This window comes from Hakea prostrata, chromosome 7 (assembly GCF_041222555.1).
Source record: "Hakea prostrata isolate BN-2017 chromosome 7, UWA_Hpros_2, whole genome shotgun sequence".
Lineage (NCBI taxonomy): Eukaryota > Viridiplantae > Streptophyta > Magnoliopsida > Proteales > Proteaceae > Hakea > Hakea prostrata.
The window spans coordinates 37,913,292-37,925,617 of NC_142606.1; the positions used below are offsets into that span (position 1 = coordinate 37,913,292).

Below are 12,326 nucleotides of genomic sequence, written 5' to 3' on the forward strand. Positions count from 1 at the left end.
CTTTGAAGTTTTTGCCCCAGTTGTGAAGTTGGTGATTATTAGATTGGTGCTTGGACTTGTTATTATCCATAATTTGGAGCTTGAACAAATGGATGTGAAAACAACATTTTTACATGATGATCTTTTTGAAGAGGTGTACATGAGGCAACTGGATGGATTTGTTGAGAAAGGCAAAGGGAAACTCTTGTGCAAGTTGAAGAAGTCCTTGTATGGACTTAAACAAACTTCAAGACAATGGTATAAAACTTTTGACTCTTTCATTTTAAGTCTTAGTTACAAAGGAAATGAATATGATCATTATTTATACGTTAAATTCTTTGATGATGGTTCAGATGTGATTTTAGTTTTAAATGTGGATGATATGCTCTTGATGTCCAAGGATAAAGCTAAAATTGAAGAGCTTAAATGATGTTTGAACAAGAAGTTTGATATAAGGATCTTAATCAAGCCAAACAAATTCTTGGAGTTGAGATTCAAAAAGACAGAATGAATGAAACTTTATCACTTTCACAAAAGTCCTTTGTGAAGAAAAATCTTGAAAAGTTTGGCAAGTGTAAGAAAGGGCGGTTTCAACTCTATTAGGATAACATTTCAAATTATCTTCCAATTATAGCCCAAAGACAAAAAATGAAAAGGATAAGTTGTTAAGATGTCCTTATACAAGTCCAGTTGGGAGTTTGATGTTCCTAATGGTGTGCACTAAGCCGAATATTGCTCATCCAGTTGGTGTGTTGAGTAGGTTTATGGCAAATCCTAGAAAGAGGCATTGAGAGGCGGTAAAATGGATGCTTCGATATTTGAGAGGCACAAATAACTACAATATCACATTTAGCCAAGGAGGAGAGCAAATTCAAGGCTATGTGAATGCTAATGATTGTGATAAGGGGCTATCTACAATTGGGTATATTTTCAAGAGTGCCAATGGCCAATAAGTTGGATGTCTATGCTTCAAGCGACGGTGGTATTATCAACTACCAAAGTAGAATACATGGCAGCAATGAAAGCTAGTAATGAGGCGGTATGGCTTCAAGGATTGATGGGTGAGATTGGAATTGAGTCAAATGGTATGCATTTGTTTTGTGATAATATAAGAGCAATTTACTTGGCCTAGAATCTGATACATCACAAGAGGACAAAAATTTGATTGTTAAAAGTAAGAACCAATGAAAATGGGGTGGATATGCTTACCAAGGTTGTCCAATGAGAGAAATTGAATTGGTGTCTATCTTCTCTTGACTTCAAGAAACATGATTTGATAAGTCAGTGATATCTATCAAGGTAGAGATTGTTGGGCTTGTGATGAAAATCACTTTTGTTTTTTGGCTTCAAATTTGAACTTGGTGGGTCCTACTTAGTGTTAAACATAGGTTATGTGTTTGGTATCATTAGGAGAGCCTTAGCAGAGGTAATGGGGTGACAAAAAAAGAGTTTCTAGTGAGTTCCGATAGGAGTTTTGAGAAAAAAAAATAGGATTGAGCTCTTGGGGTCTTCTTCTTCTTGTGGTTTTGCGAGAAAGATGCTTCTTCTCTCTTGGTTTCTTCTTCATTGAAGCTTGGGCTTGTATTGAAAGGTTCTCTTCAAGAGCTTGAAGGTGGAAGGGTGTTTTCAAGAAGGTTTGAGAGGTGGTGTGATCGGTTGATGTAACATTTTATTATTCTCAAATCTTGTACTGTTTTGAAGATTAAAATAGTGGAATCCCTCCCTGTTAATGCAACTAATCTCAAACATCTCAAGTTAGTGAACCATGTAAAATTCTTGTGTGTTATTTTCCTTTATTTTTCATTCTTGTGGTGGTTTGTTGTTACTTGCTTTGTAATTGTTTTTAACTTATTTGCACAAGATCCTTGGTTTATTTTGTTCATTTGGGTGATTCGTTCAATTACCCGGATCCTTGGATTGGGTCTTGTGTTCTACACTTGTTGTCTAAGTTCTCTATTGCAAGTGCTCTTTGTCTCAGACCCCAAGCATGTCATTAGAGTTCCATTTGTTACCTTTTATGTCATTCTTAGGGTTTTTCAATCTTTTGTCTTATCAATAAGTCTCCATTTCCTTCTTTTGAGTCTTTGTTACATTCATGTTTCATATTTGTGTGTGTTCTATTACTTTCAATTATCAATTCTGATATTTCTTGTTCATCTTCAAACCCTGTTAGCTTCCTTTTTTATTCTTTTAGCAATAGTCTGTTATTATGTTGCTTCCTTTTCTTCTTTGCCAACTCTTCAATAACTATCTCTTCATTGTAGAAGAAATGTCCCAAAACTCCAATGAGTTTGAAAGCCTTAGTGCGGTAGGAGGAATATGGCTAGAGACACAATTCAAACCCCCCTTCTCAAACCCTACACCTTCCTCAATACATTGCCCCTCCATTTTCCAATCCCCAAGTGCTAAAGGGAGAATCCAGTGGACAAGCCCCCATTGATGAGGAGGGTGAATTAGATCAGTTCCCTACCCCTATGCTATTGAAAAACACATTTCCCTTTACAAAGGTGTTGATATTTGGGATTGTTCTACGCTCAATGCCAATTCTACTAGCCCTATATGGTTTGAGTTTAGGATTACTAAAAAAAAATGCTTGAAGAGTTGATCAATCAATATTGTTTCCTTAAAACTGTCAAAGTTAGGGTTCTGCTCTTGGGGAGTGTGCCTCCCAATTTCATCGTAGAGAGATAGCTATTTATGAAGCTTCTTCGAAGAGTGGTCTTAGATTCACTTTGAGTAGTTGGAGCTAAAGCTGTGAAATCTCCTAGGATCCTAACATGAAAACCGTATTTGCAGGTTCGAGAACCCAAGGTGCAAGAGAAGACAACTATCGGCCACATCCGGATAGATACCATTGGATTAGGATCAGAATCCATGGATATAGATGATGTTGATGAAGAATCTAATGCTTTGCTGCATTTTAGAAGGAAATATGACACGAACTCTGATGGACTGGGAAGGTGGATTAATAATAGCTCATGGAAGATAGAGTGGGAAGGTCCCCTAGTTAAGGATAGATCCCCTATTATGGTGTTTAAGGTTGTGTTAGTGTCATAGACAAACTAGACCAAGAGACCCCACCTCTGTGAAAAAAATAGAGGTGGAGGTTGATTGGATGTAGGAGCCTGAGGTGAACCCCATGGGGCCACCACCCCTTGGAGGCCGCAAACACTTAAGGGAAAAATTGGATTTTTGCTTCTAAACACCCTATTTAAAGGGGTTTTCACCCTAAAACATATATTTTTTTTATTGTTTAGCCATCAAGACCCTAGCAGGTCGGAGAGTTCGGCGGAAAAGAAGGAAGTTGTGTTTCCGTTACGACTCCTGATTCAGATCCAGTTCTGAGAAATTGAAGGTAAGAATTAATTCCCAACCTCTAACTTCTTCTTTCTTTTTACTTTGGATGAAAGAGATCAATTCCGAGAGATGAATTCAATCAAGGGAACCCTATTTGTGATTGGATCAAGCAACGTGAATGATTATGGAATCATTCTAGTTGCTGAATTTTCATCCCAGGAGGATCTCAGAGAAAACCTAGATTCATATGTTGTTAGATCGGAGTTGGCACTTTGATCTAGGGTTGTTGGGAATGTTGAGTGAAGAAATGTTTTGTTAGGTTGTTATAAAACCTGGAACTTGTCAGAAGCAATGGGGTGAAGACGATGCAATTCGACCCCCACCTCACTGACTTAGAAAAGGTCACATGAGGAGGTTGCTCCACAATTGACCTCTCATAGTCCTCCACCCTTTTATCTCTATTTTTGGTCTATATCGAAGCCCATTTGATCTTTGAGGACGATAATCTAACTTAATCATGTTATATTTAAGGAATTTTGAGGTATTCTTAATTGTTCCTTGCATTCTTTGAGAAGGTTATTGTTGTTAATTAGGTGAGGGATTCAACTCATGTGTGCATGTATTGAAGTCATGATTTCTTAAGTTATATCTATGATGCCTATTTTATTGTTCTTAACATGTTTTCTTGAGCATTTGTGAATGGGTAGATTATGGATTATATGGAATCATGATATATGTTCTTCATTGCCTTTGTTATTGAATCGTGATGATGCTAAGAATTGGATATTAGGTTATTTGATGTTAGCATGGATGTTGACCTGAGGTTGTGGCATTGACTATTGCCCTTGGAACTTTAGAATGGCCATGTAGATTTTGCTGCATAATTAGGGTGTCTAGTTGCATTTGGTTAGGAATACACCCTAACATGTTATGACCCTATTGGCATGGGAATTGAGGCCAAGTGACCCATAGCAGCGATATTGGGTTGGTGCATGCCTAAGATCAGTGAGACTCTATGAGGGGACACAAACATACCATGGGAGCCATTCATTGGTAGGGTTGCATGTTATCACACCCCCACCCAGCCGGTATCGGACTTATTCAAATACCTGTGGTTGTGATCCATCGCCAAGATCTAGGTTCACGGCTAATCATAACCACACAATACACAATAGCTTAATCCAAAGAGAAAAGGAATAAAAGGTATCAACTATCAAGTATAAGTTATTACAATCATCCTAAAATGATGATTGGAGTTAAAGTTAAGTTGTTCAATGGATGAAACCAACACTTCTTAGTGAAGAGGTCGTGGGTTCAAAGTTATCGCAAGAAAAGTTCAAGATCCCGATCCCTTGGCTTAATAAAGCCCTTTGACCTAACAAAACAATAAAGAATATAATTGTTACATCGATATCAATGTTACCCAACGGAACCTCAAAGTTATCAGAAAATTTAGACTCCATTTAACGGCATTGCCGAGCAAGGGCAATTCGAGTCTATATTTGATAGAACTTAAGGCGTCAACATCTCCACATTAGGTCCCTCTTAGGGCCTCGAATGCAACTAGACTCTCCAAGTAAATGGCATCTTCATAACTTGCAATTGAATCTAAAGAAAAATATATTTTCGAGAAGTGAGTTCCATAGAACTCAGTGAGGAAATGAGGGTAATGTATATGTATGGAAGTATGCTCCTATACTCTAACAAGTGCTAGTCTTTATGGCGGACATGCATTAAGTCACAACACCAGCTTCCGCTGGGAATGTCTCATCACTCTAATCTTCACAGAATGATACCTCAAATGGGATCCTGAGTAAAGGGGTTCAGTCATATCACACCATGGTTGTGGATTTGGTCAACTGTCTCTCACCACACCATTGGCAATGAGTATTGGCATGTGTCGGATAAGCCATCCCAATGCAAAATCATCTACGTTTCATACTACATGTGATCTGGATAGCCTCCCTCATGCATAGTGCCCTATTGGTCCACGTATCATTCCCACCTAGGAATGTTATTCCTTATGGGCGGGCCCTCCGTTGGATTAACATTTTGTTACTCGAGTCCACATATGCTTTGCCAAACGCTATTCTATCTCATAAAATGGATACCTCAGTTGAATGCCCACGAACCCTAATATTCCACATATGCACCTTCTATGTATGATAACGGTGGGCATGTGTCTCCTTATTCAATGGTTACCTCTGTTGGGCGCCCATATGACCTAGCCATTGCTATCACAGGTCACTCAGTGTCAATACCCATGCCAAATGAGTAGTAGCATGCATTAAGGGTAAACTAGCCAATGCATATAGACACCTACCAACAATGTACATAAATATCTGAGTGAATGGAAAGGCACCAAGGGTAATGGGTGAAACCAAAACCTCGAGTTGACATTCATGTAATGCATTGCCACCCAATTCCCAATATGGTACATTAGTAGTCATAATTTAAAACAAATGTATATTGAATATCATAAACAAATAAAGTCATAATACTATCTAGGCGTGCATAGTCCCACCATACTAATCATAAAAGTACACACTACAATTATAATGGAATTAAATAGAATATTAGTAATTCACAAATACATGATGATGTGTTCCTCATGGTTGAGGTTCAGGGCCACACTCTCTCACCAAGACATGAGAACTAGTGCGTGTTAGTGAAATACCAAGCCCAATACATAAGTCATCTACGTCAAGATCTGTGAGACTTTATAAGAGCTCTATATGGGACTACCTAGAGGAGGTTGGTGTGTATCTTAATGTGTGTCTACCTAGTTAGAGACCAGCATCGTTAGAATCCTAGGAGCACTCTTACATTGCATTGCACTTCTTTTTAGTTTTCATGAGTTAAGTATGTGGACATATGTTGTTGATGATCTCGTTGAGTTCTATGGAACTCACCCCTTGTGGAAATGTTATTTTAGATTGTGCTACACGATAGATGACTCGATGTTGCAGGAGTATGAGATGCCATATATATATATATATATATATATATATATATATATATATATATATATATATATATATATATATAATATATATATATATATATATATATATATATATATATATATATATATATATATATATATATATATATATATATATATATATATATATATATATATATATATATATATATATATATATATATATATATATATATCACGAGGATATCGATATACACAGTGACTCGTGTGTATGTTTGGAGTATTCATGCGGCACTCAACCCTTTGCTTAGGAAGATCATTACTTTTAGAGACACCGAAACATTTAATTTTGTGATTTATATTTAATTAAGTACACTTGGAAGATGTAACCATTTTCATTTTGACGTTATGTCTAGTCTTGAAGTTCCTTGAGATTCCTTTTTTTGACGAGGTTCATTTTCAATATGTAAGTTTATTGTTTATTCTTGCTCAATGATAAGTTATTGTGTGGAATGGTTATGATTATATAGTAAACCTGATCTTGTGACTGTGGATCACTCTCACGGGCATGCTGGAGGATTCGATACCGGCTGGTGGGATGTGACAAAAGCTATTAAGAACCACTACTAGATCAATCCTAGCTAGGCTACACCCAACAATTGGAGGCTCAATTGTTTCCAGAATTTTGTTCAAAAAATGCTAAAATTACTTTATGTCAAAGAAGAGTAACCTATCCGGTTGGTACCATTTTTCTAAGACGTCCAACCTTACTGATGAGGGTCGTAAAGAACACAAGATTTTTGCTGAGGGTACAATGCCTCCTTGCAACAAGCAGTGGACAACCAGCCAACTTCTTCTTCTGCTCAGTTCCTACTACAAACTATTGTTCTTGATGCTCGAATTCTAGATGATGAGCCCCATTGACCTCCTTCCAGATGAATTTTTGTACTTTCTTTTCATTTAATATCTTACACATAACTATTGACCAGTTTGCCTTGTTATGTGCTGTGTTTCTAGATTTCACTAGCTAAGATGCAAAGTGGACTTATTGAGGAGAGGGAGAGGGTTTAGGAAAGGCAAAAGGAAGGCCAATTAAAGTATGAGGCTGAAGAGAGGAAGAGGAAGACAAAGGAGGGAAGAGGGTAGGAGAGGAGAGGAAGGGAGGAAGAAAGTAGAGAAAGAGAGGAGGTAAGAAGAGTCTAAAGAGAGAAGGCAAAAAAGAGAAGAGGAAGGAAGAAGGGAAAAAGAAGAACGTTGAGGAGGCCTTCGGGAGGAAGACTAGAGGAAAAAGGGTGCAAAAGATAGTTCCTCATCTGCACCAAGTAGGGGTGTCAATTTGCAGCCCGAACCGCACCGGCCAGTTATAGCCCAAACAGGCCATACCGAACCTTAATGGGCTTTGTTTGGGCTGAGGGTGGTAGAGCCTGCACCAACCCGAACCCAAACCGCAACCCGTTTTATAGTTTTACATTATATATTATTTGAATCATCATATTACCACTAGGTAGTTGGTATAGATTATCAAAAAATTGAGCATGAATTCAAAAATTAAATGGTATTCTACTACTTGTAAAGACAATTAAAAGGATTATGCTTGAATGTCTAATTGAATGTACCAAGTTTGTTTAAATTGAGTAAATATTTATCCAATCCAGAGGTATTTATTTGCATTATCAAGTTACATACCAACCCAAAAAGAGATGGATTTTATAGAAGGGGAAAAAAATCAACATTCTCACAAAATAAGAACCCAATTTCAAGACAATCAATCATAGCACAAGTTGGAATTTAAAAGGGTTTTTAGTTTGAAAATTTGTTTCAGGACTATCCGGTGGAGCCTAAGGAATGAACTTGCAATTTCTATGTTTACTATTTACTGAGTTCTTGATTTCTGTAAGGTGGATGAAATTTCTATAGTGTAAGAATGACTTTTCATTTTTTAATGGGAATTGATCAATAGCAATTTTGGCTCTTGTTGCAGGATGCTCAATTATTTCTTTTTGTTCTTTTCTTGCATATTATAAATTGTTAGCCCAAACCGTTAGTCAACCCTAGTATAGACCATTAACCCAAATTGTTAGTTAGCTCGAACCCAAACCGCACCAAACCTAAACCGGCCCGAAATCGCCCCAAACCGCACCGTTGACATTCCTAGCACCAAGGAAGAACACCTAAAGGGGGACGGCTGACTAGAGCACTCCACCCCTCCTAAAGTTGCTAACTTGCCCCCTTCACCACCTGATCAAACTGAGGTGCGTGGGGGGCCCAAAGGAAGTTAATACTTTTGCTGCTCAGGCCTAGGAAAAAGTGGCTCCCGAGGGTGAGGGAAATTTATCCAGTCTATTTCTTTGTCAGAAATGACCATCCATTTCCTTGTAGATGTGTGACATGTGTCCCAACCTCACATCAAATTGTTAAAATCCATTTATAAGTGACATCAAAGAATTCTTTGTTTGTTTATGTTATAAATTGTTGACATTTTATTTGTACAACTTATAGTGGAAGCCGTTGAGGTCCTTGCTAGAGTTGAACTGCAGAATCCATAGAAATTGAAGGTTATTTGCATCTACCTTATGATACTCTTTTGTTTTTGTTAAGATTATTTGCATCATGCCACTTCTTCCTAATCTTGGTTCTGGAATTCATCTTAGATTCCCTTCAATTTACTTCAAGTTAGAGATAAGCTATCATTTCTTTTATACCCTGCAATAACACTTTTTTCACCAATTTAGTCTTGGTTCTAGAGTTCTTAAATTCCCATCAATTTACTTCAAGTTAGAGATAAGCTATCATTTCTTTTATACCCTGCAACAACGCTTGTTTCACCAATTTAGTCTTTAGATCATCACAGTTTACCCAACATAAATTACTTCATTTTGAGGTTTGGTAACCAAACCCTTAACTGATCGCTGCTACTTCCCTCTCCAATCTGGTTTTCAGATACTTGGCTCCTTCATATTCACGTACACACCTTTTGTTTTCCCATGTTCTGTATAACATACCCATCAAACTAAATCTTATCTTATACTTGAAAAGGCCTGATTCCCGAATAAGTCACCCAACCAAGGTTCAGCTTCCAAGCCAATTAGACCACTCTCTCTCAAGACATCTGATTTTCCCAATTCTGCTTTATACCTCTTCAGTTCCTTCTGTCTTTCTATAAATGGTGTCTGCTGTTATAAGCCGTTCACTCACATAAGGTTCATGTTTGAATCTTCTTATTCTTCAAATTTCCTCTCTGAATAGAATTCGTCTCCTCCAACATGGAAGGTGTTCACCAACAAGATCAAGAAGAAATACATCAACCTCTCCTTAATTTAGCAAGCGATAAGTCTCTACCAAAATCGCCACTACCATCAATACCAAGAACATCATCAAAGCTTAGTCATCAACCAAGTGATCAATTAGAGAGAGTAATCAGTGACACGCTACTACCACAGTTGAAGCGTCTCCAATTGGCCACTTCAATCGAACTGAAACTCCTCTTCCACCTTGCTGCCCCTGCTGTGGCTGTTTACATGGTTAATTATTTCATATCCATGTCAACCCAGATCACCTCAGGCCATCTTGGCGACCTTGAACTTGCTGCTGCTTCACTTGGCAACACAGGAATTCAAGTCCTCACCTATGGCCTCATGGTATATATGTATAAATTCACACAGATTTCTGAGTTCTCTGTTTCTTATAGATAGAAAAAACTGAATAATAAGTGTTGATTGGAACAGCTAGGAATGGGAAGTGCAGTGGAGACATTATGTGGACAAGCGTATGGAGCTTCGAAGTATGAAATGTTGGGAATCTACATGCAAAGATCAACAATTCTTCTCATGGCAACTGGGATTTCTCTCATGATGATTTACATTTTCTCCAAGCCTATCTTGATCCTTATAGGTTCAATCTCCCGTGATTGCATCTGCTGCAGCGGTTTTCGTCTATGGATTAATTCCTCAGATATTCGCTTATGCAGCCAATTTCCCTATCCAGAAGTTCTTGCAAGCACAGAGCATAGTTACTCCTAGTGCTTACATATCCATTGCAACACTAGCTCTGCATCTGTTACTGAGTTGGCTAGTGTTGTGGAGAACATATAGCCCGAGGAGCCCCTCGGGAGAGACACACACCTCCACTCGGGTAGGTGTGTCCCCCTCCCCCAGGAGGCTCAGGTAGCCCATCGGGAGAGACACACACCTCCACTCGGGTAGGTGTGTCCCCCTCCCCCAGGAGGCTCAGGTAGCCCCTCGGAAGGGACGCACACCCCCGCTTGGGCAAGTATGTTCCCTTCACTCGGGAGGATCAAAGAACCCCCTCGGGAGAACACACACCCATTCGGGTAAGTGTGTTCCCTTCCCTCGGGAGACTCAGAAAACCCTTTTGAGGAGAGAACACATACCCACTCGGGCAGGTGCGTTAACCCCTCAGGAGCCGTGTTTGAGAATAGTACGAAATATGAGAAGATCTTTGATAGCAAGAGTGACGTTGAGACGACCAAGTCAAAAGGGTCACTTACAGATAACTACTCAACATATCCGTTCCGAGATTTGAGAAGATGGATAAGCGAATAATGGCTCTATTAGGTCCGATAAAGAAGGGAGTGTGCTTCCTTAGATCTCTTGCCCACTCTTCAATAGAATAGGCGAAATACAAGGAGACGCCACCTCCAGGTATCCTCTATATAAACCTTCATCCTACACGGAGAAAGGTACGAGATTCATCTAACCATTATTCACTACGCCTTGAGAACTCTCTCAAGGTCTTCTATTCTTGCCGAGACTAACTTGGGCGTCGAAGGCGGTTCCCCGGCCAAAACTTGGCCGGCCCGTTCTTGTTTTCTTTGTGAGTACAGGCATCTCAACTATTCCTATTTGGCTGTAGAGGTTTTAAGGTGGTTATCCAAGTATCCGGCTCTTGAAGAAGGTTTAGACGCAACAACTAGCAGTTTACAAATTGGGTGTGGAGATTTTAGGGGCTTTGTTAGTGTTAAGTTTTTCATGGTGGTTGATTGTGGTAACTCAGTTTGTATATATTGTGACGAGTGAGAGATGTAAGCACACATGTAAAGGGTTTACAGTGCAAGCTTTTTCTGAGTTGCCAAAGTTCTTTCATCTGCTGTGATGCTTTGCTTGGAGACTTGGTATATGCAAATACTTGTTATTCCTGCTGGTTTGCTGGAAAACCCTGAAGTTGCTTTGGATTCAGCTTCCAAGCCAATTAGACCATTCTCTCAAGACATCTGATCTTGCTGCTCTATGTACTGAAGCTGCCCTATAATGTATCAGAGAAAATATGGATGTTATTGATTTGGGAGATGAACCCATTGATGCTAAGATACTAAACTCTATGGTTGTATATCATGAGTTTCTTGGGTTTCTATTTGATACTTTTTTCTTTACCCCTGTCCTTACATTTTGATTAGTCTTACAACTACCATTTGTAATTTTTTGATTGGATGGAGGGAGGATTGATTATAGTGAGCTTTCTTTTATTAGATAATTCAATGGTATGGTTTTAGGTCCAGCATTAGAATATGGCTTCCTGAGAACAAATTTTGTTTTTACTAATAAAATTTATCCCGGCATTTTATAAATGCCAGCATAAGTGATTATGACGGCATTTATAAAAACTGCCGGCAAATAAAATGAATTCTTATGTCTATGGTGGCGTTTTAAAAAATTCCGCAAAAAAGCTATTAAGGGCTGCATTTTAAAAATGCCACAAAAAACACATAAAACACTACTAACAGCGGCATTTCAAAAATGCCGCAATAAAGCTTCTGTCTACAGCTAGAAACGCTGCAAAACGCTAATAACGGTGTTTCTAAAAAACGCTAGGAATATAATGGCACTTTCCAAGGCATTTAACAAACACAATCTTTTGTCTACATTCAAAGTATTAATAACGGTGTTTTCGAAAAACACCAGGAATACAATGGCACTTTCTAGGGCATTTATCAAATGCCACAAAATTTAATAAATGGCAGTGTTTTGTATAAATGTCGGCAACTAGAACACTATAACGGCGCTTCCTAAACGCCAGTAAAATGTGTCATCATAAATCACCATCACTGGGGTTTGCATTTAGTGCCGCTATAACAATAATGCAGTGCTTT

At 38.5% G+C, this 12,326-nt stretch overlaps 1 protein-coding gene across 1 annotated transcript; it reads left to right on the forward strand.

Moving 5' to 3' along the window:
- Positions 1-9,483: 9,483 nt before the first annotated feature.
- LOC149011042 (protein DETOXIFICATION 40-like) lies at positions 9,484-11,454 on the forward strand. Its single transcript, XM_089162553.1, has 5 exons — positions 9,484-9,858; positions 9,946-10,050; positions 10,112-10,275; positions 11,064-11,224; positions 11,315-11,454. Exons 1-5 carry the CDS (start codon positions 9,484-9,486, stop codon positions 11,452-11,454), a joined length of 945 nt encoding a protein of 314 aa, XP_089018679.1.
- Positions 11,455-12,326: the final 872 nt, after the last annotated feature.

Bases quoted from the DNA above. Each gene is read 5' to 3' on its own strand.
- LOC149011042 (XM_089162553.1), top strand. From the start codon at position 9,484: ATGGAAGGTGTTCACCAACAAGATCAAGAAGAAATACATCAACCTCTC. The intron at 10,276-11,063 runs GTTACTGAGTTG...TTGTGAGTACAG, and splicing joins GCAACACTAGCTCTGCATCT to GCATCTCAACTATTCCTATT. The intron at 11,225-11,314 runs GTAACTCAGTTT...GAGTTGCCAAAG, and splicing joins TTTCATGGTGGTTGATTGTG to TTCTTTCATCTGCTGTGATG.